Source organism: Pimephales promelas, chromosome 20, assembly GCF_988280905.1.
Source record: "Pimephales promelas chromosome 20, fPimPro1.hap1.1, whole genome shotgun sequence".
Lineage (NCBI taxonomy): Eukaryota > Metazoa > Chordata > Actinopteri > Cypriniformes > Leuciscidae > Pimephales > Pimephales promelas.
This window is the reverse complement of record NC_142788.1, coordinates 10,452,933-10,480,059: the sequence shown is the minus strand read 5'-3', so window position 1 is coordinate 10,480,059 and position 27,127 is coordinate 10,452,933. Positions and strand designations below refer to the sequence as shown.

General features: G+C 39.7%; 1 protein-coding gene across 5 annotated transcripts in view; it reads left to right on the top strand.

Moving 5' to 3' along the window:
* Window positions 1–27,127, top strand: part of ppp1r12b (protein phosphatase 1, regulatory subunit 12B) — a 59,314-nt gene that overhangs the window by 21,841 nt on the left and 10,346 nt on the right. For 2 of the 5 annotated variants that reach the window (XM_039689908.2, XM_039689907.2), the window contains exons 2-6: window positions 6,662–6,678; window positions 6,795–6,927; window positions 13,694–13,798; window positions 14,166–14,216; window positions 15,443–15,493. In XM_039689908.2, the coding sequence (XP_039545842.1) occupies window positions 6,662–6,678; window positions 6,795–6,927; window positions 13,694–13,798; window positions 14,166–14,216; window positions 15,443–15,493 (357 nt within the window). Of the gene's footprint in view, window positions 1–6,661; window positions 6,679–6,794; window positions 6,928–13,693; window positions 13,799–14,165; window positions 14,217–15,442; window positions 15,494–16,240; window positions 16,313–27,127 lie in introns of all 5 variants that reach the window. The other 3 variants (XM_039689910.2, XM_039689909.2, XM_039689911.2) reach the window with 2 other exon arrangements.

Below are 27,127 nucleotides of genomic sequence, written 5' to 3'. Positions count from 1 at the left end.
ATCCCCCCCTCAAAAAACAAAAAACAAACAAAAAAAACTGTCCTATTTTGGTCTGCATAACGATGACCTCAGATCCCATAAAGACCAGACATGAGAACAAGACCACCAGAACATACACTTAACCTGACCACACAGATCTAAACAAGACCACCAGCTCACATTGTAAACGTTTCATGTAAACACTTGAATAAGAACTCACTTTGAGAAATCATAGGGATTGCCAGTAAAACAAAAACCAGCCATGGATATCACAACAGTTATTGCAAGTCAGTGCCGCAGGTCAAGCTCTGTTTGTCCTCACCGTGACATGGCTGGAGAGCAAGTCGATGTGCTATAGCCACATAAGGAGAGATGTCTCTGAAACACTGCCTAAACATTCAGATGGACCCATCTCTCCAGTGGCTCTCACCCATCTGTTTATTTCCCTGTAAAAAGCACTAGAATCATGCCAGAAAATAGCATACGCAGTTACGATCAGAGAGATACTCTCACGGTCACATATGCGTGTACATAATTGAAATATATTTCTTCAACTATATTTTCTCTGTATGTATGTATGTTTTACCATTCCTTTATCATTTATCTACTTTCCATATGACTTATCTGTTAATATTTGGTAACACTTTATTTGAAGGGGTGTGCATAAGACTAACATGACACCTTCATAATCATGACATGACATTTGTTATGAATATGAAGGAAGTTTTATGCATGTTTGTGACAACTGTCATTAAGTGTCATTCGCTCAGTTATAACATTTCTAATGCAAATATGACATTGTTTGAGATGTCTTTGTTATGACAACTTGACATAAACCAATACATCACAACCTGCCAGTGTCTTTGTCATGACAACTTGACATTAGACAACACAAACAGTCATAAACATGACATAGCAGATTAATTATCAAACTTAAGAAACCACTTAGCTTTACTGGTTAACATTACATTAAACTGTCAGGTGGTTGGTTTTGACATTTGGCTGTCATGAAGCCATTATAACATTTTAATGACAATTTCAATTAGTACCACTTTGAGGTCACGAAAAATATTCATGACACAGTTATAATGCCTCATGTCAGCCAATGTAAAACCCAACCACATGACAGTTTAACTTCATTTTATGTCAAGTTGTCATGACAAAGACACTGACAGGTTATGTTATGGTTTATGTCAAGTTGTCATAACAAAGACATCTCAAACAATGTCATATTTACATTCAAAATGTCATTATTGAGCGAAAGACACTTAATGACAGTTGTCATAAACATGTTAAACCCTACTTTAAGACATATGTCATGGTTATGAAGGTGTCATGTCAGTCTTATGCACACCCCCCTTATGTAAAGTTTTACCAAATAGTTTATTATATTTTATATATTATTACACTTTATTTCGATGGTCCAATTTAGACATTCTACTAACTATCAGTAACTTGTCATCTACATTTCTACTAACGCTCATCAGTAGTTGACCGGTTAGGGTTAGGTGGTACAACCACCACATCTATGAAAAGTTTCAGTCTGTATTCAGGCCACATCATAGCACTGAAACTGCGCTTGTTAGAAGAATCACAAATTATTTACTTCTTGCTTCTGACCAAGGCTGTATCTCAATACTAGTTTTACTTGATCTTTGCGCTGCGTTCGATACTATAGATCACACAATACTCTTAGATCGACTACACAATTACACTGGTGTTCAAGGACAAGCATTAAGCTGGTTCAGGTCATACTTATCTGACCTCTACCATTTTGTCTACTTAAATGGAGAAAAATCGATCATAACTTCGGCAAACTATGGAGTGCCGCAGGGATCTGTGTTAGGCCCTTTATTATTCTCAATATATATGCTGCCACTTGGTAATATTATAAGGAAACATGGAATTAGTTTCAATTGTTATGCTGATGACACTCAAATATATATTTCATCACTGCCAGATGAATAATTATCCAAATTGACAGATTGTGTTAAAGATATAAAAGATTCAGGTAAGAAAGCAAGACAGAGGTAATACTTATCGGTTCTAAAAACCGTCCACAAAGCCTTTCGCAGCACAACTTTAACATATTAGGATGCCCTGTTACTTTATCCGCTGCAGTAAAAGACCTGGGTGTTACATTAGACTGCAACCTGCCTTTTGAAAAGCATATTTCATATTTTACAAAAACAGCAGAAGCATTGCTAAGCTACGTAACATGCTATCAGTCTCTGATGCAGAAAAGTTAGTTCATGCATTCATGACCTCGAGACTAGATTACTGTAATGCTTTATTAGCTGGTTGTCCTGCATCCTCAATAAACAAGCTACAGTTAGTACAAAATGCAGCCGCTAGAGTTCTTACTAGATCAAGAAAATATGATCACATAACACCGATTCTATCATCACTTCATTGGTTACCTATAAAGTTCCGTATTAATTACAAGGTATTGCTTTTGACTTATAAAGCTCTAATTGGTTTAGCTCCAGTAACGGATCTTCTATCGCCGTACAACCCATCGCGCTCTTTAAGATCACTAAATTCGAGGCTTCTGGTAATTCCTAGGATATCCAGATCCACCAAAGGAGGGAGAGCATTTTCACATTTAGCCCCGACGTTGCTCAGACTCGCTCTCCCAGTTTAAAACTAGACTAAAGACGCATTTATTTAGCCAGGCATTCATATTCATTTTTTATATTACAGTTATTGTAAATTTGGCCTCTAGTTCATAAACGTCAGAGGAGAACTGAGCCTGGGGGGTTTTTTTTTCTCCATTGGGTCATCTGATGGAGTTTTAGGACACCGTCGGGTCACTTGATGGAGTTTTTCGGTTCCTTGCCACTGTTGCCTTTGGCTTGCTCAGTTGGGGATATTCAAATTAAATGACCCATCACACCATTGATCAGCTCTACCAAACTTGATTGTCTTTTTTTTCATGAATAAACAAACACTGTTAAGTTGTCTTAATTGATATTGTGAAGCAGCTTTGATGCAATCTGTATTGTGAAAAGCGCTATATAAATATACTTGACTTGACTTGAGGTATTAAGTTCATGTGGCGTTTTATTTAATGAATATATTATCTGCAAGTACTTTTACAGTTTGAAGTATACTAAAAATGCACATTAATAAAATTAAACGGACTTCGTTTTGAGGAATGCTCATGACTGTCAGATAAAAAAAGACAGACTCTGGTGATGTACTGTACACTGTTGGACATTGTAGTGGACACATTAAACAAACGAGAGTGCGAAAAGTGTCTCAAAGCTCCTGCAGTTACAGCACCATCCCATTTAACAGATCTCATTTGCTGTAATTAGTTTCGAGAGAGCACGAAAAGCTCTTCGTTTTCTCTGCCAAACTCTGTCCGGCTGTAGTGACTGATTTTGCATGTCCTTTTTTGGTGTTGTTCGGATGGTCCCCGTCAGACAGTGGAGACAGTGGACTGTTATTCCTCTCTGGTGCATAATCAAGTGTCCAAACAGGATGTGCTGTCTTTAGCAGAGGAACAGAGGAGATTCTTTCTCTGGCTTTCTCTCTGGACTCAACGACTCTACATATCACCAGACCCGTGTGGAATCTGCACCCGTCGACTGTAGTTTAACTACTTTAAATTATGAGTGGCTTGTAGTTGTTGCCTCCCATCTTTGTTATGGATGTTTCTGCTTGGACTGTCAGACCTTTACACGAGTCATTTACCATCTATGCACATCCTCAGTTGGGACGAAAGGTCATCCGAGTCGTGATGTTTACGATATGCTACTATCTACAACATGCAACTAAAATGGAATATTCTTTCAGAAGATTTACTGTCTATAAGATTAGCTTCCATAAACACAAACTGATTTATAGGCTTATTCAAGGAAAGTATTTTTTATCGGATAGTAATGTATTACAATAGAACATTTATTAGAGAATAAATCCTCTAGAAACTTTTTTTTGTGCAGTCATTGCTAACTGGAGTTGGTGTGATTTCAACTAATAAAAAGCACTCTGCGACAAAATGACATTTTTATGGATACACACATATGCACTAGTTTGCAACGGCATGATATCATACTCTTACTCCGGGATTTTGCACGGCAGATTCCCAGTGACAGAGTAAGAGGTCTAGCAGACTCGGACTCAATCATGTTCAGTCACACCTAAAAAGTCTTCGGTTTATGTAACACGCAGTCACTGTGAACTGATCAGGGGTGCGTTTCCCGAAAGCATCGTTAGCCAACTATGGTCGCAAGTTCTGTCGTTATCAGCATAGTTTAACGAGTCTGTGTTTCCAGAAACCATCGTTCCAACAAACATTCGGAAACAGCATCGCAAAGTTGTGTGGTTTGAACGACAGCTCTCGACCTGTGGTTAGAGGCATCGTTTCTGTATTTCATAACATTTGGAAGTAATAAATCCTTATCTTGAGCAAAATAATCAAGCTGACATTCCGTACAACCCGTGCCTTTCATTTAAAATACATACAAATGGAATTTACCTATTTTAGTTTGTCAAAAGATTGGAAGTAACATGTTTGAAGAGTGTGCATGTGCGAACGTGCTCTACTATGTAAGAACGAGCCAAATATTGAGTCTGGTAATAAAGCAAAACAACTGAGAACAATTAGAAATAGTATTCAGATGACATGTCTGTAAATTATATAAAACAAATCTAGCGTTACTTGGATCTCAAACAGTTTTATTAAAAGTAGTTATTATTCCACCACGCGCGAAACCAACGTGGTTGAAGGATACTTTGCGACAATGGGTTTCGGGAAACAGTCGTGACTAGCTAGTTGATTTTTTCAACGATGCATCGTACTATGGTAGTGAATCAGCGAACTACGTCGTTGTACGGGAAACGCACCCCAGGCCGGTACGAAAACCATCCAATCAGAAAACCATTTCGATTTGTCCACATCAAATTGCTTTTGTATTCAGATAAGTGATTAGACCAATGCAATGCAAATCAAACCTGGCCCTGTGAAAAAAGAAGTGAACTTAGTTGTATTAAATGTTCACTTGTAGTGCACTTCAAATTTAAAAACAAATATTGGTAACACTTCACAATAAGGTTCATTTGTTAACATTAGTGAATGTATTAACTAACATGAACTAACCATGACAAATCCATTTGTTAATCTTTGTTTAAAAATACAGCTGTTCATTGTATTTCAGTTGTATTTAGCATTCACTAATGTTAACAAGATTTTAATAAAGTATTATTAAATGTTGAAATTAACATAAAGATAAATAAATGCTGTATATGCAGTTCATTATTAGCAGTGTTGGGAGTAACGCATTACAAAAGTAATACATTACTGTAACATATTACTTTTTGCTGTAACGCAGTAGTGTAAGGCATTACTAATCAATTTTCAGTAATATTTTACTCGTTACATGTTCAGTGAGGCTTGTATTACAGTTGTATTACAGTGTATTGTCTGCTTTTACTTCTTAAAGGCAACAGACTGTGTGAAAGTTTTAAAGCAGACTTTTAGTGCGTCTGTAACATTGTTTTTTCCTCATAAATGCGAACACGAAAACTAAAATAAAATGAATATTTTAAGTTCTATGGAGACTGGAGAGCCAACCCTTCCTCATCCGATTTGCGCAGTGTAATTAACAGAATTACAAAAAATATATTTTGCCTCCCATTTTTTTGTCACGCATGAATGTGTGTCTTTTCCCTAATATTAAAAATAAAACATAGACTGATATTTGTCTAATATCTGGAGTCCTTTAAGGAAGTAGCCTATATACGTTACGTAGCACGTACATGTATTTTCTGAGAATTTTTATTTCAAGTTTTGACTGCAAATGTCATGTCCATAATGCTGGACTTAACTTCAAATGTTAACTTCAAATAATACTAATAGCCTAATTTAAAGATAAGGCAGAATTGGATCTGGACGGTAAGGAGAATAATGCTGGGAGTTGGAAGAGGTGTGTCGCGATTCTGTAGGTTCGTGGATGGATCTGAGTCGTGTGGCGAATGGCGATTTCGGTTTCATATTGCATATCGTTACAGCCCAAAAGTTAAGTTCTACTTAGTTATTTTGGTGAAAGTAACTCAAAAGTAATAAATGAGTAATGTAACACATTACAATTCTGAGACAGTAATATTGTAAGGTAATGAATTACTTTTAAATAACAGCAACAAGTAATTCCTAATGTATTACAGCTTGGAAGTAACTTGCACAACACTGATTATTAGTAACTAATGTAGTTAACAAATGTTAACTAATGAACATTATTGTATAAATCTTGCCCATATATTTTTTATTATGTTCTTAAAGATAATATATATGGACCATAGTAATAACGCTTAACCAAATTCTGTCATCGTTTAGTCCCCTTCATGTCATTCCACACCCAACAGACTTTCTTTCATCTTGGAAACACAAATGGCGATATTTCGGTCACACTTTAGGGTCAAATTCTCACTATTGCCTATGACTTCTGCCTGAGTAAACTCCTTTAACTGTTTATTAATAGTAATGTAGTTGTTAAGGTATTGGATGGACTATATATGATCATGCCGAATAAGGCATTATTATATGCTTAATAAGAACTAATAAACAGCCAATATCCTGCTAATATGCATGCTAATAAGCATCTAGTGTATAGGTGCGTTTTGTTTATGTTAAATGACAACTTTAGCAATAATTAATCAAACTTTTTTTTTTCCTTTGCAGCAAGACCGGGCGTCAAGGTAAGATTCTCCGTTCTTTTGTCTACAAACATAATTCTTTAATGTGTTTTTTTGTACTGATATATACATTAATAAACTTTAAGATTGCTTACTAAGTGCTTGATGTGAATGAGCAGGTCAGACTCCAGTGGAGTGGAGTCTCCGTCAGACCGACTGTCGGCTCGGACCGGCACATACACACGCCGAGAGAACAGACTCGCCTCTTTGAGCAAAACAGACGACAACTCTGCCAGCAAGGACTATAAGAAGGTCATACCTTTGATTAATAAAATACTTAAAGGTGCATTGTGCAACATTTCATGTTAAAAATAACCGTTTTCTAACCCATTTGTTGCCTGATTGGCTGAATGAGCCCTTCTCCCATTCACTGGCTGGTTCCACCAATTAGTGAAGTTATCTGCCTAATTGTGCATACTTACGTCTCAGAAAGCTATACCCAGACACCAACATAGTGTCGGCCCAGATCTGGTCCACATCTGGGATGTGTTGAATCCGAAGTGTCGAGGTATCCATGAGCAAGACACCTAACCCCAGCTGCTCCCAACGAGCTGGATTGCGCCTTGAAGGGCTCGAGACTAACGGCGTCCTATCGTCCTGGGGACGATAGAAAATGTGTTTAGGACGAACAGAAATATGCAGGATGCCTACAGGACAAAAGACATTTTGTATGTGAGTTCACAGGGCTCGAATTTTGGCGCGGGTATTGCGCATAATTCTAATCATTCCCGCAGGTCTCCTAATTATAATGCGGGATATTCCCGCAATCGTAATCCACATAGTTTATAAAATGCCAGACGTAATTTCACAAACAGCGTGAGTGTTCAGCAGTGCTGCGTCTTCTCTTCTCTCAAAATGTTGTGGAAGGCAAGCATCAGTCGCTGCTGCGATAATACACACTCGCGTTCAGGAGTGGGACATGATGGGATATTCACTTGCACAATCGGGCCAGCAGTGCATCGTGAATGAAGTTTACCATTTGCACGTCTTACCAGTTTAAACATTCAGGTGATTTTAAACTAAGCAGTGCTCGCGCTCTCTGGGATGACTATGCTCACATTCATAGAAAATCCGCCGCAAGAACAGCTGGCCAGTAACAAAAGTTATTTTTCACGCATTCAATTTCGGTCTTCGTGAGTATAATAGTCTAAACATAGTCGGTTTTGTCTTTAATAAGCATAAACTCAAGCCAGCATAATGAACACAGAATCCGTGCTCTTATGCTACGTTCACACCGGACGCGAATTGCGCGTCAAATTCGCGCCTGACGCGTCTAGTTTGACGCTTGACCACTAGTGTTAATTCGCGTGTCAAGAGCGAAACTGCCGCGCGTAAAGTTTGAAGCGAAATTTACGCGCGTGACGCGCGTCAGAATCAAAATCCGTTGGCGGCCATTGTTTTTATGTCGACCGAGCATTCATCAAGAGAGTTACCGCTCTGTATTTACTCTGGAGAGCAGAACAGCGGCGTGGGGATCATCGTCGCCGTATATTTGTGTCCACCGGACGGACCCTTCGGAGCCGAACCGTTTGGCGAGTTTCACCATTTGCTCGCTCCAGGAGCTGCGCTGGATGACGGCCGCTGTCAGCGGTACTTCCGCCTGTCACGCGCCCAGTTTGATGACCTGTTGTCCCGCATCTGAGCGAGGATCACCCTCGCCCTCATCCATCTAATCTAGCTGTCATTTATTTTTGTTTTGATGATAAATAGAGCCAGCCTTCAAAAGTTATTAACCTGTCCTGTGATTTTTTTCTCTCTCTCACGTCCAGACACGAATTTATGCACATATGTTAATTGTCTTTACAACATAATAGGCTACTATTTCTAGATATGGAATGAATAACATTCAATACAAAATGAACATGTCTCGTATATAGAAATGATGTTTTAAGTGATGAAACATTTGCTTTGTTGTGCATAATCCCACCATGCATTTAGAACGCGTGAATGCAGAACGCTCAATTCGCGGCATTCGCGCCAACTTGACGCGCGAATGAGGCGTATTCGCGTCTTCCGCGCCGCGCTCCACGCCTCATTCGCGCCGCAGGAATTTTTCACGCGCGTAAAGCGTCTTTGCATTGACTTAACATTGAAATCATTCGCGCCTGACGCTCTATTCGCGTCCGGTGTGAACGTAGCATTAAAGAGAGAATCCGAGCTTTTAAAGAGACAGCATCCATATGTCTCGGTCATTCATTTTGTCGTCAAAACAACAAGTTTAAGCAATTACAGTTAAAGGAATCAGGATTGATAGCCTATGTAGGCCTATTTAATGTATTCTGGACTAAAACAATATCCAGTGTTATTTTCCTTTTGATTACTTTATTCAGTTTCTGTCTATGAATATAGTGTTAGACCTTCAAAAACTTTTCTCTTTATTTTTTTTTATTTGTATCTTTATTGTATTTATTTGTGCAACTTTTTTCAATTTAATTGAACAATTTAAATCAAGCTTTGTGTTGTCTAAATTCTTAACAACATTTCCCCATTGTAAAAATGCAATGAGTGCAAACATTCAGGCAAGATAAACAATAATTTTGTTTGGAAAAAAATAAGGTATGTTTTTAAGTCACAGTAGTTAAATCTGTATCTGTATTGCTATGTTCAAACTTTAAAATCATTCATATTAACTGCTTAATAGATTTTTTTTTTCTCTGGAAGTATGTAGGTTTGGAAATTTTAGAGAAATTTTAAATTAATGCATTACAGTTGAACTAAACCCATTATATTTTAGTCATCTGAATTGTTAGTTAATTAACAGCTATGGATGATAACAGCAGGTACAGAAACAAAAGTTTTATTTTGGGACGGTTGACATTCACTTTAGGACGGTTCAAATTGTCATTCAGGACGGTTCCAGGACGGAGGTGAAAAAAGTTAGTCTGGAGCCCTGGCGCCTTGTATGGCTGACACCACCGTTGGTGTATGAATGAGTGAGTGAATGGGTGAATGTGAGGCAAATGTAAAGCAATTTGGTGGCCATTGGGTCTGTGAAAGCACTATATTAATGCAGTCCATTTACCATTCTCCGATCACTGCGATTGCCTCTATAATCCTGTAGAGTGAAATAAATAAATGTTAGGGATGCTGACTCTGTACATGCTTTTAAAGCACACAACTTAAGACATATCTGTTTGCCATGGCTTATTCGTCTTAAATGTTTTTATGTTATTCTATTTCTATTTCTATTCTATTGCTATTGTAGTATGTCTCGATTTTTATTTTACAGTGAGAATGTAAAGCACATTGGTCAACTTGTGTTGTTTTAATAGTGCTATACAAATAAAGATGACATTGGCATTGACATAAACAAAAAAGAGGGATTCGGGTCAGAATTTGAGACGGGGCGTGACGTCATGCATGCTCATGTTCACCTGGCTATGTCTGGCAGGTTTGTGTATAGCTTGTTTTCACGTGACGTCATGCCACTGCGTTGCCATGGCGCGAAATGCAGACGGAGGGCAGGAAGTGATTTTCTACATTAGGACGCACTATAACACTCAAAATGCCCATGTTTTGCGTCGTTTATGGTTGCTCAAATCGATCAAACCACGAGGAGTTTTTATCTTGTGCCCAAAGTTGTTGCTCATAAGGGGGAAAAATACAAGAATTTGACAGAAAAACACAGGGGAAAATGTCTTGTAAACCTACGTCTGCGGTCGGGAGGAGCCGAATGGGAAAATGCCTGTGTATGTGTGCTGTGATCACTTAATCAAATGTGAGTTAATACATTATTTATGTGGCTTATAATTACATTAGGTGTTTAAATACACTTAAAGTAAAAAGCCTTGGAAGGTGGTATGATGCAAGCCTGAAGGACAAAGACCAGGTGCAACAACTGCGCAAAGACATCAGTAGTAGCCTACAGGCCATCGACGACAACACCCAGCTACCTGGGAAGTTAAAGGCCTGGTGTCTGCAGTTTGGTCTCCTACCCCGGGTGTTGTGGCCCCTAGTAGTGTATGAGGTTCCAATCTCAACAGTGGAGAAGATGGAAAGAGGAGTCACAGGATATCTAAAGAAGTGGCTCGGAGTTCCACGATGCCTTACCACCATAGGCCTCTATGGAGATGGTGTCCTCAGGATGCCCCTCACCAGTCTAACAGAGGAATTCAAGTGTGCAAAAACCAGGCTTCAGATGACGCTGAATGAATCTCGAGACCTAGTGGTGAGCAACAACGCACCGACCTTGGCAACCGGGCGCAAGTGGAGGCCAGGAAAAGCAGTCCAGCAGGCAACAGCAGCCCTTAAACATGCTGACATATTGGGTCATGTTCAGCAAGGGAGAGGAGGCCTTGGGCTAACTAGCCATGCTGTTTGGAGTAAGGCCACTGCACCAGAGCGGCGGAAGATGGTAGTGCAGGAAGTACGCCAGCAGGAGGAGGCTGCAAGGTGGGCAAAGGCAGTCTCTCTTGCCAAACAGGGACAGTGGACTCGATGGGATAGTGTGGAGAAGAGGAAGATCAGCTGGAAGGATCTGTGGGCTATGGAAGCGAGGCGATTGAGTTTTTCCATCAGAGCAACATATGACGTCCTTCCAACACCGGTTAATCTTCACCAATGGTATGGTGAAGATCCGGAGTGTGCCCTCTGTTCCATGCGAGCCAACCTCAGGCACATTCTCACAGGGTGTAAAACAAGCCTCACCCAAGGACGCTACACTTGGCGTCACAACCAAATTCTAAAAACCCTTGCGTCTGCCCTGGAGAACAAGCGAGCTGCCACCAACTCCCTACCACCCCCAGCAGCATCACACCCCTTACGGATGACTTTTGTCCGTGAAGGGGCAAAACCACCAAAGAGCAGCTCTACACCTTTAGATCGAGACCAGCTGCGCTTGGCCCGCGACTGGAAAATGCTAGCTGACATTGGTCGGCAACTTGTGTTTCCTCCAGAGATCGCAACCACCCCCCTAAGACCTGACATGGTGCTCTGGTCCCGTTCGCTCAAGAAGGCCTTCATTATTGAGCTCACAGTACCCTGGAGGACTCAGTAGATGAGGCTTATGAGCGGAAACATCTGCGCTATGCTGAGCTAGCTGCCGAAGCTCGGCGTCATGGATGGAACACAGAAATCCGACCAGTGGAGGTGGGCTGCAGAGGCTTTGTGGCAACATCTACAATCAGACTGCTTAGAGACCTGGGAATTAAGGGCCAGAGTCAGCGTTCGGCAATCAGAGCTGTATCGGAGGCGGCAGAAGTCAGCAGTCAGTGGCTCTGGATAAAGAGAAAAGACCCCAGCTGGGCCCCGAAGTGAGAGGGTCAGGAGGTATGCGGTCAACAATGCTTGACTCAGGGAGGAGGACGCCCCTGCCAAGCATAGTCCAATGGGATGTTGCCTGTCAACAACAAGGCAACTTCTATGTCTAATTGGGAATGGGACGCAAGCGCAGGTTTGATCACCCTGTCGCTGGCCGCCTTTGGAGAGGGTGTATAGTGTGAAAGGCCGAAACACCCTATGAACCAAAGGTACACTACTGACGATGCGATCCCCAAATTTATGAGGCTCACTGTTCATGAACTCTTGGGAGTGCTTGCACAAAGGTTAGGAACATCTCATCTTGTGTTCTTGGGATCTGAATATGTGGCTGTTTGTGTAACGTACCAGTTTCCGAACTTTGTAAAGTCAAAGTATGTCTGTAAGACGAGTTAGTTGCTGATATCTACAGCCTCGATGGCAGGCAAATCTCTCAATTCAGTTGAAAATCGGTCCTCTTCATAACGTAAGGATCACGTCCAACATATGTTTCGATTTTCTGTTTGTATTTTCTCTTGTAATAGCGTCTAACGTAGTACAGTACGGATTTTACTCCATCTCGTCCATTGCGCTCATCACTCCTTGCCCTCCATCTGCATTCCGCGCGTCAACACAATCACGTGACTGCAAACCACCTATTCTCCGTATCAGCGAAGACAACTCGAGCGACAAAACTTTAGTCAACTTTCGACAAAAGTAGAAGATGAATTCAAAGAGGCCGGCTTGTAGTTCCTTCCAAACCTCAACGCAAACTCCACGTAGGACAAAGAAAATAAAACTTTTGTCTTGTGCCAGGCGTCAGAATAAGATAAGAGTCAACATCGGGAAGCTTTCAACAAATGGAGAGATCTCCGGTCTGCTCTAGGGCTCAAATGGGAGTAATAACTATACAAAGTTATTATACAAAGTAATAACCTATATTGTTCATGAACGTGTTTCCATAGTGATACGATCATAAGTGGATACAGTAAACACATAAAACAGTTCAACATGGAGATAGATGGAAACAAAAACCGAAGTTTTCTACTACCCCCGTTTTCCCCTCACACACACACACACATAAGTGTGTAATCTACACACACTTATGTATGATGTACAAACGCACCAGAGTTCGGGGCGCCGGGAACAATTGCGCTCGGGCTCGGACCACAGCAAACGAGCCCAGAGTGAAAGCACCGTCACCTGCCTCTGCAATTTTTCATATCAAAGCAGTGAAGGCAGGGGTTTAAAGCAGGATTAATCAGCTAGGCGCACACAATGCACAGACTGGTGTGTAGAGCTGAATTGTGAGCCGTTAGAGACGTGAGACCAAAAATAAATAGCTGGTTAATTTTAAAACGACTCGTCGACTAAAAAAAATGCCGTCGACTAATTCGCGGCAGAACTAGTGTGCGTGTGATCCATGAGCGTGAACACCTCCGGTTGCCGTTTCGCTTATCGCCAGAGGGGGCATAGTTCTGCAAAAACTCAGAGACTTGCGCAATGCACCTTTAATGACGTTCATTATAGATATTTTTCCTCAAATACTATCCCAGTTATATAACATTCACAATGCTTACAGTGTGTATTAACTTTCAACTTACATCCAAATAAAATCCAAGTAGTACATAATAGTTTAATGTGATGTTCCTTTTTAATAGTTAATAGCATTCTTTGTTTATCTAGTGCAGACCATTAGAAGTCTTCTGTCGACCAGCGCCAGGAAAGCAGCTCCCAGTGGAGATGCTAATTTAATCTCTTCTTGTTTGTTTCCCTTTATCAGCTGTACGAGGACGCGCTGGCCGAGAATGAGAAGCTGAAGTCGAGACTGGACGACAGCAAACTGGAGCTCACCAAAATCCGCTCACAGCTTGACAGAGTCGCACAGGTGAGAGAACAGTCAGATGGGGAGAGAGATCTTCTTTCTATGGCTTAAATCATCTGTAGGACCATCATCTGCCAAGAGGAGGGGCCTGTATTAAAAACAAAAGCACATACTGGCCCTTTGAATCCAGTCGGGCTCCAGAGGGACTGGCTTTGGTAAAATTCACAGCATCTGTAAGGAATCACAAGCTGTGAAAAAGCCAATAATATGTCTAGATACTGGTCCAGCAGTAATTGCTTATTAAAACATTTAGCTTTTTAAATATTTTACTTTGAATATGTCTTTAACACACCTTCATTTTGTTCCTTTACAGTTTTGTTTCTGTTTGCATTTCTCTTTTGCTCATTATTCTTTCGTGAATGTGTTTCAGAAGCAGGACAGAATATCAGAGAGGTCCACTGTATTTGAATCAGAGAAAAGGGTATATATATATCATCATTATTTAATCTTTATTGACACTTTCTGAGGAATGTTCTCTTCGGTGTTGATTAAGATATATGAGATCGTTCTCATAGTACCTCAATAAACAATGTTTTAAATGTTTTATTCTGCTTTAACACCTTGATTTGAATTTAATTGAATTTAATTTGGATAAATATGCATTTAGAAAATTAATCAATTATTGTTACATACGTTTAAATAAATTATTAATTTTACAAATTATTTTTGGATATCTACTATTGTATGTACTAACATTTAAATTAATAGTTCGATACAATGCGCTTATTGTGTACATACATGTTTTGTTTGTTTTTTTTACATTTTACTTATACTTTAAAATGCCTGTATGTAATTAATTAATATAGTCACATATATAATGACACACCTATACACCGTTTCGGGTAACACTTTGGCATTATTACATTATTATTTTGTTTTACAGTGTCCTTGTTATACATTACATGCAGTGACTATAGTAATTACTAAAAATTGTGCATACTTACATATGTAATTATGCACAATTTTTAGTAATTACACTATATATAGTGACACTATATATAGTGTCGGGCCATATCCGGCCCACATCTGGTACGTGTGGAATCTGGTACCTGATGTGGGCCTGAAACACTATGGGATGCAACTAACCCTAAACCAAACCCCAGTCCTAACCTCAACCCTATAAAAAGTACATGCGGTTAATTCTTATTACACAGTACTTTAATGTACAGTTACACTGCAATACAAAATGAACACAAGGACATTGTACCTAACAATTAACTTTCCTAATGCAAGTACATACCCAGATAGCAAACTGACATTGAATCAACGTGGAAATATGACATTGAAACAACGTTGATCTGACATAGTTTTGCTCATCGAATTAACGTTGAACCAACGTCAGACGCATCATTCTTTCAAAACTAACAGAAAAACGCGTTGTTTCAACGTTATGAAAGCAAACCAATTTTCGATTTTCATTTAGCTTTGAAGAATGCCGCGTCTGACGTTGGTTCAACGTTAATTCGATGAGCAAAATCAACGTTGTTTCATTGTCATGAGAGACGTCGTTTCCACGTTGATTCAATGTCAGTTTGCTGTCTGGATAGTTGTTAAAGACATCTAATATAAAGTGACTTATTTGATTCCATCTATTATTTTATAGTTTATTTAGAAAACTGTAAAATTATTTTTTGTCTGCTTGTGTAGGAAAAAGAAGCATTGGAGAAAAAGGTTTCAGACATGGAAGAAGAATTAAAGGTAAAAGGACAATTTCTAATAAATGTGGCTTTGCAGTATTATTCTGAGCCTGAAGTGGGGTGACGTTCGTGAGCATGTTAACCTCAAAATTTACAAGGACAGTTTGTTTGAATTAACTGATGAAAAAGTCAGATCCCTCGTAGTTTAATTTTAACAGCAAGTATCTACCATGCCTGTTTTAACCGACTCTGCCGCCACCATGCTTGCTACTAGCCATGCGCTCTGCACCAGTGCTGTCAGCGAAGCTCTGTAGCATCTCACAGCTGCAGTAATACATGGTGACCTAGTTCCAGCCACGCCGGGGCCAAAGCGAATCCAGCGCAGAGACACGGCTCGGCTTTTGTTCAGCATTCCAGCAGTAATTGCACATAGCTGGCATTTTGAGGGGCCAAGAAGAACACGGTGCCAAATGTATGAAAGGCTAAATCAGTGTGAGGCAGATGAGATATCTGCGGCTGCTGTAGTCTGCCAGGCTCAGTGGGATAATTCATCCATGTTGCAATTGAGGAAACAAGGTTTCTGGGCGGTTTCGACTCAGATTAGTTCAAAGTTGATTAGATTCGGCCGAGATATGCGGATGACAGTGTCATTTATATTGCAAATGTGCAAAGAGCTTTAGTTCTGAACATCATGTCATGACGCAGCTATTCAAATGCCGATGGGTAGGTCCAACAGACTCTCACTTCAACATTGGAAATGAGAAGACTTGTGTGTGTTTGATCAGTGATGTCACTGTTGCCCCAGCAGACGCCCTCAGTGAGGTTTCGCTACCAGTCCTGAGTTCATCCTCAGCTGGACTGGGGGAAAGAGGGGCAGATGGTGAGTGGTTTTGCCCCACGCGTGGTTGCCTGCTCACACACACATACCAACACACACACACATTACTCACGGCAGTACAACTTGGTGTGGGTCACTTAGATCACTTTATGTCTCTCTTAGGGACTGTTTACACCTGGCCACTTCATGCGTTTTCCCAGATCGGATTTATCAAAACGATTCCATTTACACCTAGTCACATAAAGGTGTTTTCGAAAACGGATATAAATCTGATTTTCAATTCCCGCGCTATATGCAGATTTAATGGAGTGCACGTCACAGAAAGCAACAGATATGAGCTGCATTTTATAGATCATCGGCTAATTTCAAAATCAAAGACGGCAATAAGAGAGAGCGGCAACAGCCCTTGTAAGATCATTTTGTGTGTTAAGAGTAGGGTTGGGTATCGTTTGAATTTGAACGATTCTGATTCCGATTCCTTGTTTCGATTCCGGTTCCTAACGATTCTCGATTCCGATTCTTTTAAGAGCCAGGGTCAAAAAAGTTTAGCTAACCTTGCTAACCAATGGTCTTTCTGAAGGAAATACTCCTTCTGTCACAAATACTCCTTTTGTCACAAATTTTGCATTTTGCCGAGATTTCGTTATTTTTAGAAAAGTGAAGCGACACTTTGGACCGCCGACGTAAGCTACTCGCCAACACTTCCGGTAGACGCTTCTTCGTTGGTGTTGTTCAGCGGTTTCTTCTTCCGCTCGGCGGACTGCGAATATCGAAACTAGGAATCGAAATATGAACTTTTGAACGATTCCGGGAAAAACGAAAAGTTAGTCCCGGTTCCAATCGATACTCGATTCTCGATACCCAACCCTAATTAAGAGTCTGCGACTTACTTTCACTTTGATTTGCAATAGTTTGCACGTTGGCTTGATGAAGAGATGGCCAGATTCTCATCTGTAGTAATGCACGTTGCAGTAGCGTCGTCAATCTGACTATAACATGACATATAGCCTATATAGACCATTTCACAAGATGTAAACAACACTGGTCCAGAAGCACTTCCTGTTTCAGTTTTTTAACACTACATAAAAGTTGGGATAAAATACAACCAACAGAACATATAAAACTGAATCAAAAAGTTAAACAAACATCTTTAAGATGTTTTCTTTACATGTGAAATAAAGAAAACAGTTACAAACTGAAACAGGAAGTGCTTCTGGACCAGTGTTGTTTACATTTTGTGAAATGGTCTATAGCATGCTCTCACACATTTATTTTTTAGCATTTTTGGGAGGAGTAAAATTTACATTGGTTTCAACAACCAGATGCATTTACACCTGCGGCCCAGACCAACTCCTGATGTGGTTTGAGCGATTGGATTCAAATCTGCCTCAAATATGTTTCAGAGGGCATTTAAACCTGGTCTTTTCACGATCAGATAGCTATCCGATCACAGAAAACGCATGAAGTGGCCAGGTGTAAACAGCCCCTTAGCCCCTCACACGTTTGTATTCATACTCAATTTTTTTCTCTGTAAAGCTCTCAAAATAACTTGATCTCTTACTGTAATTTCCTATAAAGACGAGTCAAGTCACCTTTATACAGTACTGATTGTTTCAAAGCAACTTCACAGTAATACACAGGAACTTAATCAATCAAAAAATTAGTTAGCTCAATTCAGTTAGCTAGTTAGCTGTGTACAGTTCATTAATGAAATGGGTTCAAGTCAGCTATAAACAGCTCTTAAAAAGACAGTGTTGTTATTCAGCACAATTCAGTTTAGTTTTGACTCAGTTTAGTTCAATAACTGTAAAGTTCATCAATGAAATGGGCTCAATTCAGCTATAAGAAGCTCTACAGAAGACAGAGTTGTTATTTAAAGGGATAGTTCACTTTGAAATTAATGTTTGATATGTTTTAGCTTACCTCAAGGGCATCCAAGATGTAGGTGTCTTCGTTTCCACAGTGATTTCAATTTTGATATTTTTAGGTCAAACCGTTCTTGTCTGTCAGTCATATAATGGAGGTCTTTGGTCACCACCTCAAAGAGCATAGACAGATAAGTCCAAATTAAACATGATTTAGTCAATCAATCAATCAATCAATCAATCAATCAATTTTTTATTTATATAGCGCTTTACAACAACCATGAGTTGATCAAAGCGCTGGACAGAGAAAAATAAAAAAAAACAACAACATTAAACACAATACAGAAAAGACAGAAAGAAAAAAAAAACACCACTTCTATAAAATCATTTAGTGACTTGTAAATGTAAGTACACATTGATGGCCTAAGACACGAAACGAGCGGTTTGTGTGAGAAAACGAACAGTATTTATATAGTTTTTACCTCTTAAAACCACAGCCACATCACTCATTCCACCACACACACCACGTCACTCATTGTTTACACAGAGATTTCGGAAGTGTTGCCCTTCACTGTGAAGATCTAAACATATTTAGATATACAGGAAATCACAATAGAAGACGATATCGATATATCAACAGACACCGCTGATTTTTTTTTCGCAACCGCGCGAGAGATCACAGCGAGAGATCGCTTTCAGATCACTTGGACGTGGCTGTGGTTACAAGAGGTAAAAACGATATAAATACTGTTCGTTTTCTCACACAAACCGCTTGTTTGGACCATCAATGTGTACTTACATTTACGAGTCATTAAATCATGTTTAATCTGGACTTCTCTGTGCATGCTCTTTGAGGTGGTGACCATAGACCTCCATTATATGACTGACAGACAAGAACGGTTTGACCTAAAAATATCAAAATTGAAAATACTGCGGAAACAAAGACACCTACATCTTGGATGCCCTTGAGGTAAGCTAAAACAAATCAAAAATAAATTTCTGAACTGTCCTTTTAACTCAATTCAGTTCAGTTTATTAACTGTGTAAAGTTCATTAATGAAATGGATTCAATTCAGCTATAAATTGTCGTTATGCAGCTCAATTCAGTTTAGTGTTGATTCAGTTCAGGTAAATAACTGTAAAATTCATCATCGAAATGGGTTAAATTCAGCTATAAGCAGCTCTACAGAAGACAGTGTTGTTATTTAACTCAATTCAGTTCAGTGTTGATAATGTCGTTATTCAGCTCAATTCAGTTTAGTGTTGATTCAGTTCAGTTCAATAACTGTGTAAAGTTTATCAATTATGAAATGAGTTCAATTCAGCAATAAGCAGCTCTACAGAAGACAGTGTGGTTGTTCTTGTTCAGTTTCAGCCCGTTCTCATCCTTTAACGTCATATAGAACGCTATATGCAAAAACGGTGCTATACTACGCACATGGCACCCTTTATTGTTAATATAACATGTGAACCCAAGACGTTATAAATCCTTTAGCGTGAATATGACACGCACACCCTACCAGTGATGCGCGGGTTGATCCGAAATGAGCGGGTGCCTGCGGTCACCCGCGGTTACCCGCAGTTACGGGTCATCCAAAAATGTTTTTAATGATATTCGGGTCGCGGTCGGTCGGGTCGTTTGAAAAAAGATGCCAATTAAACATTTGTATTAATATAGTAGCCTACTAGACACAATTTTTGATGAAATATACAGCCCTACACATTATTGGCTGAATACTGGCACGAAGATAACACACAAGCTCAGTCTAAACAGTTCTCGGTTCTGGTGATTCGAGAACCGCTGTCCTTGTGCGTTCGGTAGTAGCCTACGCAGTATCTATGCGCAGTATCAGCTGCTCGTGCTCATCACTTCTCTCAACAGTGGCACCAACATGTCTCGGTTCAGTGAACTTTTCGAGTTACTGGAGTAGGGAAATTCAGGATATTGATTTATTTCGATTCGGATGGACTGTCAGGCATGTCCGAAAGTGAGTAACTTTAGTAACTTGTGGTTTAGCGCTGACGCAAGACGCGAACTGTTTCGAACGATTCAGTTCGATTTAGTGTACTGGTTCGACCGGTTCACTAAAAAGAACCGGTTCAAAAGAACGATTCTTTCACGAACCGGCCATGTCTATGATCACAGTCTGCAGAGAGATGGAGGCGGCAAGAGAAAAGGTGATGACTGGGGAGTGGAAGCTCCGCAAATACACAAATAGAAAGAGTAAAAGTGTGGGAGACATTTGCTGAAATAATGAAAGATGATGACTGGCTTTGCCTTTGTTATGTGTAGGCCTACGTCTTCTTGCGATGCTGTGTTGTTACACGTCTATGGCCCAATAACGCTCCGATGAGCATTTGCTATTTTTAAAAAATGCGGTCAGGAAGCGGGTCGGGTACAATATTTTTTTTCCTTTTTTTTGCGGTCCGAGTTGCGGGCGGGTAGTTGAAAACTTAGCCCTCACAGCACGTTATATTAACGATAACGGGTGCCATGTGCGTAGTATAGCGCCGTTTTTGCATATAGCGTTCTATATGACGTTAAAGGATGAGAATGCGTTGTCAGTTTAATTCAGTTCAATGTTCTCTAAGTTAAGTTCAATAACAGTGTAAAAGGTTCTTTGGGGAACCAGAAACAGTTCTTCCATGGCATCAGTGCAACAAAAAACAAACATTTTGCAACCTTTATAAAGCGGGAAGCTTTATTGTCACAGAGCTGCTGACATTTGTCACAACTTGGTTTCTAGATGTGTTGAGGACAAATGGATGCCTCACACATCTAGAAACCATTTTGTGACAAATTGAGTCATGGCTAACTGAGATGCCTGATATGACATGCCTACCTCTGTTTGTCAAAGCAATATGTCATTTTAGAGAATAAACCGGTTTAAATATCTGACTATAGATGCTTTTTGTAGAGACAAAACCATGAACCATGAAAGCGCTATGAAGAGATGCTGGATGCCTTGCAGTTCTCTGTTGGCCTTAATACATTGGAGAAACTCAACTGGTCTGGTCCCAGAGCCTTAAGCCGGGAAACCACGTTTGGAAACGGTGTCAAACCTCAGGGTTTCTCCACATGCTGGTTGGGGAAGTTTCTGAGGTTGACCACAAATGCCTCACGTCGATCATTAATCTCAACACTGCGCTGTGTGAGGCTTTTATAAAACAAAATAGTGGTGATTACTACTGTTTTAAAGCTGATGGCAGAACTTTCCTTCAAGTGGTCATGAAGATGTGTGCAGGCCTGTGCTCCTGTCCTTTGTGTGAATGACTACAGTTGCATGCGCTTTGTGTCAGGAGTTTATCCAACTCAGATTTATGTTCTCAGCTGATTGTCTTTGCATGCTTATGTTTCTTTTCTAAAGTCAACATGAAACAATCATTTTGCTCGCTTAATTGGGCATACTTACTATGGTTAAATGTGTCTATATGAGGCAGTTTTAACCTAGTCTCACGTAGCACTTCAGACTGACGGCAGAAGGTCTGGACTCTATCACAACCAATCACAGGCCTTTTTGTTCCGCATCATGTTTAGGCGTGTAAAAATGTGAAGTTGATGTCCCTACAATAACAGACTGTTGTGCATCTAATAAATCGTTCATTCAAGAACTTTGTGCAAGTTTACTCAAACAATGGAGTTGCGAACTTCACATACTTTTATATTTCAACGTTTAGTTGATCCTGATAATTATGAAATATGAAATACTATCTATATGAGTGTTTAGTTGATATATTACTATTATATAATAAAATTTTCTGGACCAGGGTGAACAATTACTTAATACTTAACATTTAACACTGTCTGAATGACATAAATATAGAGTAGAAAGATTAACTGAATATTTAATGTAATATACAGTATTTATATAATAAAATAATTTCAGATTTATTTCAGAAAATGTTTTAACATTTTATAAATATTTCAGTAAGGCATAGAACGTGTATTATAAAAAAATGTAGATAGCACCCGGGTCCGCACGACAGCGTTCACATTATCTATTTTTCAAGCGAACCGTGCCTTGTTCCAACTAAACTACCGGTACCAGTGTGAAAGCTCCCTTAAAGGAGAACTTCGGTCAATTTTAACATTGAGCTCTTTTTTTTTTTTTTTTACATTTGGAGTGCTGTCAGTACAGACAAAAACGTCAAAAATGTTATCCTCTTTTTAAAATTCGCACCCTGTTGACTTCAATGGGGCAAGTTCTAAACCTGCTTTTAGCCTCTTAACATCCTTGATTTGTCATTACAAGTGCACAGCCATGTGAGTGGTGTTATTAACCCTCTGGGCTAAGCCCTTTTTGGTCCGGTTTCTCTATTTTTACATTTGGGCTTATAAACTATATGTAATAGAACACTATGTGTTTGGTATCTATGGATTTAGAAGACCCTAAGCTAACATACGCATGCATGTAATGTGTTTATAAAGGAAGTATAAGTGAAAAATGTACAATATACTAGAGAATTTCAAAAACGGAAATTCGATTTTTGTCATTTATTTCTGCAAATCACACATCACACAACAATAGTGAACAGTATTTGTACAAAAAAATATATATTTGTCAAAGCCTTTGCTTGACAGACATGTGTAATTGTTAAATAATATGTGTAAAGAACAATGAAAAATCTAACTTTATTTACAAATAGTCCTAGGCGATTTCTTAGGAATGCTTAGGATTTTCTTAGCAATGCTTTCTCCTCGTCACTCTCCAGTAATTGTTCCAGAGCCTGTTCTACCGTAAATCGTTTACTGCTTGCCATCATAAAAGTGATAAAATAATAAATAATGCTATAATTGTATGTATATATATATATTATAATTCTTCTGTCTCTCTCTCAGTTAAAGCTCAGCGCGCTCTCGCTCCGGAAAGCCTTTGTTTATACTCGACGCGTCCGTTCGCTTTCTGTTGTCTCCTCCACTCGACGCTGTTTGCGTCATATCCCTTACTATATAGTACCACCCCTTGCAAGGCTACAGAGACCTCCGATTTGCTAGAATACATCATGGTAACCTTCCCCTGATTGGGTATGAAAAATATTTCTCCGTCTGCAATTTTTCCATTGGTTTTTGCTTGTGAATCTGCCAAACAACATCGATTTCATTGGCCTTTGACGGTGTGTACACAAGCCGCCTAAGCTATCACTGTTTTCAACGGAATCTAAAGAAGACGGCAAAAAAGACTGCACCTCTCTATCATGAATAGTTTTTAAAGCACACATTTGTAAAAGTATGTCATTTTAGGCGGTACCGCTCAATCCGTCCCCAGAGGTTTAAGAGTGACCACGGTCAATCTGACTGCATTAGATGTGAAGGATATTAATAAAATAATGTTAATTCAGTCAGCTCACATACCTGTATTTACTTCCTGTTTTCGGGCGAAGTCCACCGTAGTCGATTGTCGAGTTTGCGTGCGCGCAATCATTAACTGTCAGCTGTCAGCTGATGACGGTGCTGTGTGGTCTTCTGAGAATATCAGCAGTAAATACAGGAAGTAAATACAGGTATGTGAGCAGGAAGTAACAGGAAGTAAATACAGGTATGTGAGCTGGTAATAGGGTTGGGTATCGAGAATCGAGTATCGATTGGAACCGAGACTAACTTTTCGTTTTTCCCGGAATCGTTCAAAAGTTAAAATTTTGATTCCTAGTTTCAATATTCACTGTCCGCCGAGCAGAAGAAGAAACCGCTGAACAACACCAACGAAGAAGCGTCTACCGGAAGTGTTGGCATAACCACGCGAGTCGAACATGAGTACCTTACTTCGGCGATCCAAAGTGTGGCTTCGCTTTTCTAAAAATAACAAATCTCGGCAAAATGCAAAATTTGTGACAAAAGGAGTATTTTTACAGAAGGAGTATTTCCTTCAGAAAGGCCGTTGGTTAGCAAGGTTAGCTAAACTTTTTTGACCCTGCCTCTTAAAAGAATCGTTTAATCGATTAAGCCTCTTAACCCTCTGAGACCTAAGGGTATTTTTACAAAAAAAATTCCGTCTGGTGTCATTTACTAAAAAAGCTTGTAAAATATCAACCCTTTGGTGCACAGACAATTGACACACCTCTTTTTTTTCAGGACAAATTGAACTTTCAGCATATTTGTGTTACATTGATGTCACCTGAATGTAAAATAAGTTATGGGACCATAAAGACAAATGAAAAAATAAATCGGAAATGGAATCACTCAAATATTTACTGAAATCACACACAAATAAATAAAAGCTAAGCATTTTTCCTCTGGAAAATAGTTTGTTCATGTCTTTGGAGTCCTGGAGCACAGGAATAAACATTATAACTTGTACAGAACAAAAACTATTGACATTTTTCCAAAAGAAGTCCAGGCGTTTGGGGCCTCATGAAATTCACTGGTGCCAAGCCTCAAAACAGTTCCTATCAGCAATCACACAGAGGGCCACATCACAGGTTTTGCATTTCTATTTTATTTATTCTTTTATTTATTATGTTCTTTTTATACTTTTATAACATTTATACTACTATAATACTTTTTTACAGTAAATAAATAAATGGCACTTCAGCTGGGTCTATCCTGGTAATCTAGTTCCTCATCAAAAAGCTCTGTTCTCCTGAAAATCCATCATCCTGCAATGCACCAAAATAGACCAGCGCTTTATTTACGTCCATTTCGCTGTGTTTCTCTGTGAATCGCGCGTCTCCGTGAGTCTCTATCTCTCTACACTATATCAGCGCTTGGTTCATGCGTAATGACGCACACCAATGTTTACAACGGATCAGCCTGTAATTGGTCAAAAACCATCACGTGAAAACATCACGTGATATCCAGAATGGCCGCTAGCATCGAGCTAGCGGCAAAAATGACGGATTATTTATGAATTATGGACTTCAAGAGTATCAAAGTTGGACATAAATCATTGGATTTATTGCTGAAATCCTCTGAAAGGAAGCACAAGTTCCAGGCTGGATAGAAAACCTTCTGTAAAGGCTAGAAAGACACCACAGACACCCCCGTGATGGCTAGCTCGTTAGCTTTCTGCTGGAAAAAACAGTAAGAAAATCGATAAATATGTCATCGAGTTATGTAAACATTTATCGGAGGTGACGTGTGGCGTCGTCGACGATGCCGTCGGGCTGTGAGGGTTAAATCAGAATCGAGAATCGTTAGGAACCAGAATCGAAACAAGGAATCGGAATCGGAATCAGAATCGTTCAAATTCAAACGATACCCAACCCTAGCTGGTAACGCTTCCTTTTACAGTACAGTATAGTGTACTTACAGTGTACTTACCTAGAAAGTACTGGCTAATATAAGGTAAGTACATGGAACAGGGGTAGGTTTAGGGGTAGGTTCAGGGTTAGTACTAGTTATTACCCAGTAATTGTAGTTACAAAAATAAGTACATAGTATTTACATGGGTAACCATCATTTTTATTAATATCTTTCACATCTACTGCAGTCAGATTGACCCTGGTCACTCTTAATAACACCGCTCACATTGCTGTGCACTTGTAAGGACAAATCAAGAGCCCCTTTCACACAGCGCGTTGATCCCAGGAAATTGCCGGGAAATTGCAAGAACGCCTTCTGTGTGAATGCAAACACGACCTGGGATTGATGCTGGGATCGATGCCGGGTTGGGTACTTAGTAACATTGCCGGAATCAGTCCCGGAACGAGCGCTGTGTGAACAAAAGCCAGGACCAATGCCGTAAGGGGTGTGTCATAGTGATGACGCTCGTGCCATCACGCGACTCTGTTGCTCTTAGAAGAAAGTTTGTGTTCGTCATCAACAAAGAAAGGACGAACAAATGTCTGCGAACTGGAGCGAAGCAGAGACCAGGAGCTCCTCACTATCCGCCCTGAAGCTGAGATCGTTCACCAACTTTGTGGCACGTGTACATGTTTTCGACGCATACGTTACACGTCTCATCCTGACATCATGTGTCTTTCCGGGACCTTTACGGGTTGTGTGTGAACGCACTCACAGATCCCGGTAAATCACTGGCAGTGTGAATGAACCAAAATCAAACAATCCCGGGACAAATGCCAGGTCACATTATCCGTGTATTTTCCGGAATCTCTGTGTGAAAGGGGCTAAGGATATTAAGAGGCTAAAAGCAACTTGCCCCATTGGAGTCAACAGAGTGCGAATTTTAAAAAGATGATAACTAGGGATGCACCGAATATTCGGCCACCGAAAGTTTTCGGCCGAAAACCAAAAATGCACTTTTGGGCCATTTTCGGCCGAAAATTTTCGGTGGCCGAAAGACTTTTATCACTGAAACAATACAGCCGAAATGTTGTGATGACAGAAACCGCGACCTGCACGTGCTTGTCTGAAGCAACATGTCTGCGGTGCGGACGTATTTCAGTGTATCTGAACCCGCGAGGAGACGGAAGCTTTGTTTATCCACCTATATCTGCTCTAAACAATACGTGCCGCCATGACGACGACTCCGGATGTGAGCGGGTCAAGTATAGATATAAACGCCTCGACGCGCACACCGCTCCAAACGGTCGAGGCGTTTATACTTGACCCGCTCGCCGCTGTACTATTTCTTGAAACGACAGGGGAAGACTCAAGTACCTGTCCTCTAACCAGGAATCAGTGAGAAGAAGAAAGATGACAATGTTTATTTTTTTTAGTATTCCACCACCAATACAAAAATAATCATGTTAAACCCAGTAAACCCTGAGATTATTACTTGTGACATTACAAAAAAAAAATATGTATATGAGGACATGTATGTATAGAACTAAATTAATGCTCTCTTAAATATTTTCGGTAACACTTTAGAATACGGTTCCTTCGTTAATGAATAACTACACAAGAACTAATGAGTAACACAATATTAACAATCTAGTAACTATTATTAACTAACAAGAAACTCTGATTAACGAACTAGTAAGTAATAGCGCACAGACGAAAGTGGTAGTTCCCTATTAAGTAATCAATAACTACTATTTTTTTAATTCTTCCCAGAGAACTACTGAAAAAGTTTATTAACAATCTAGTAACTAC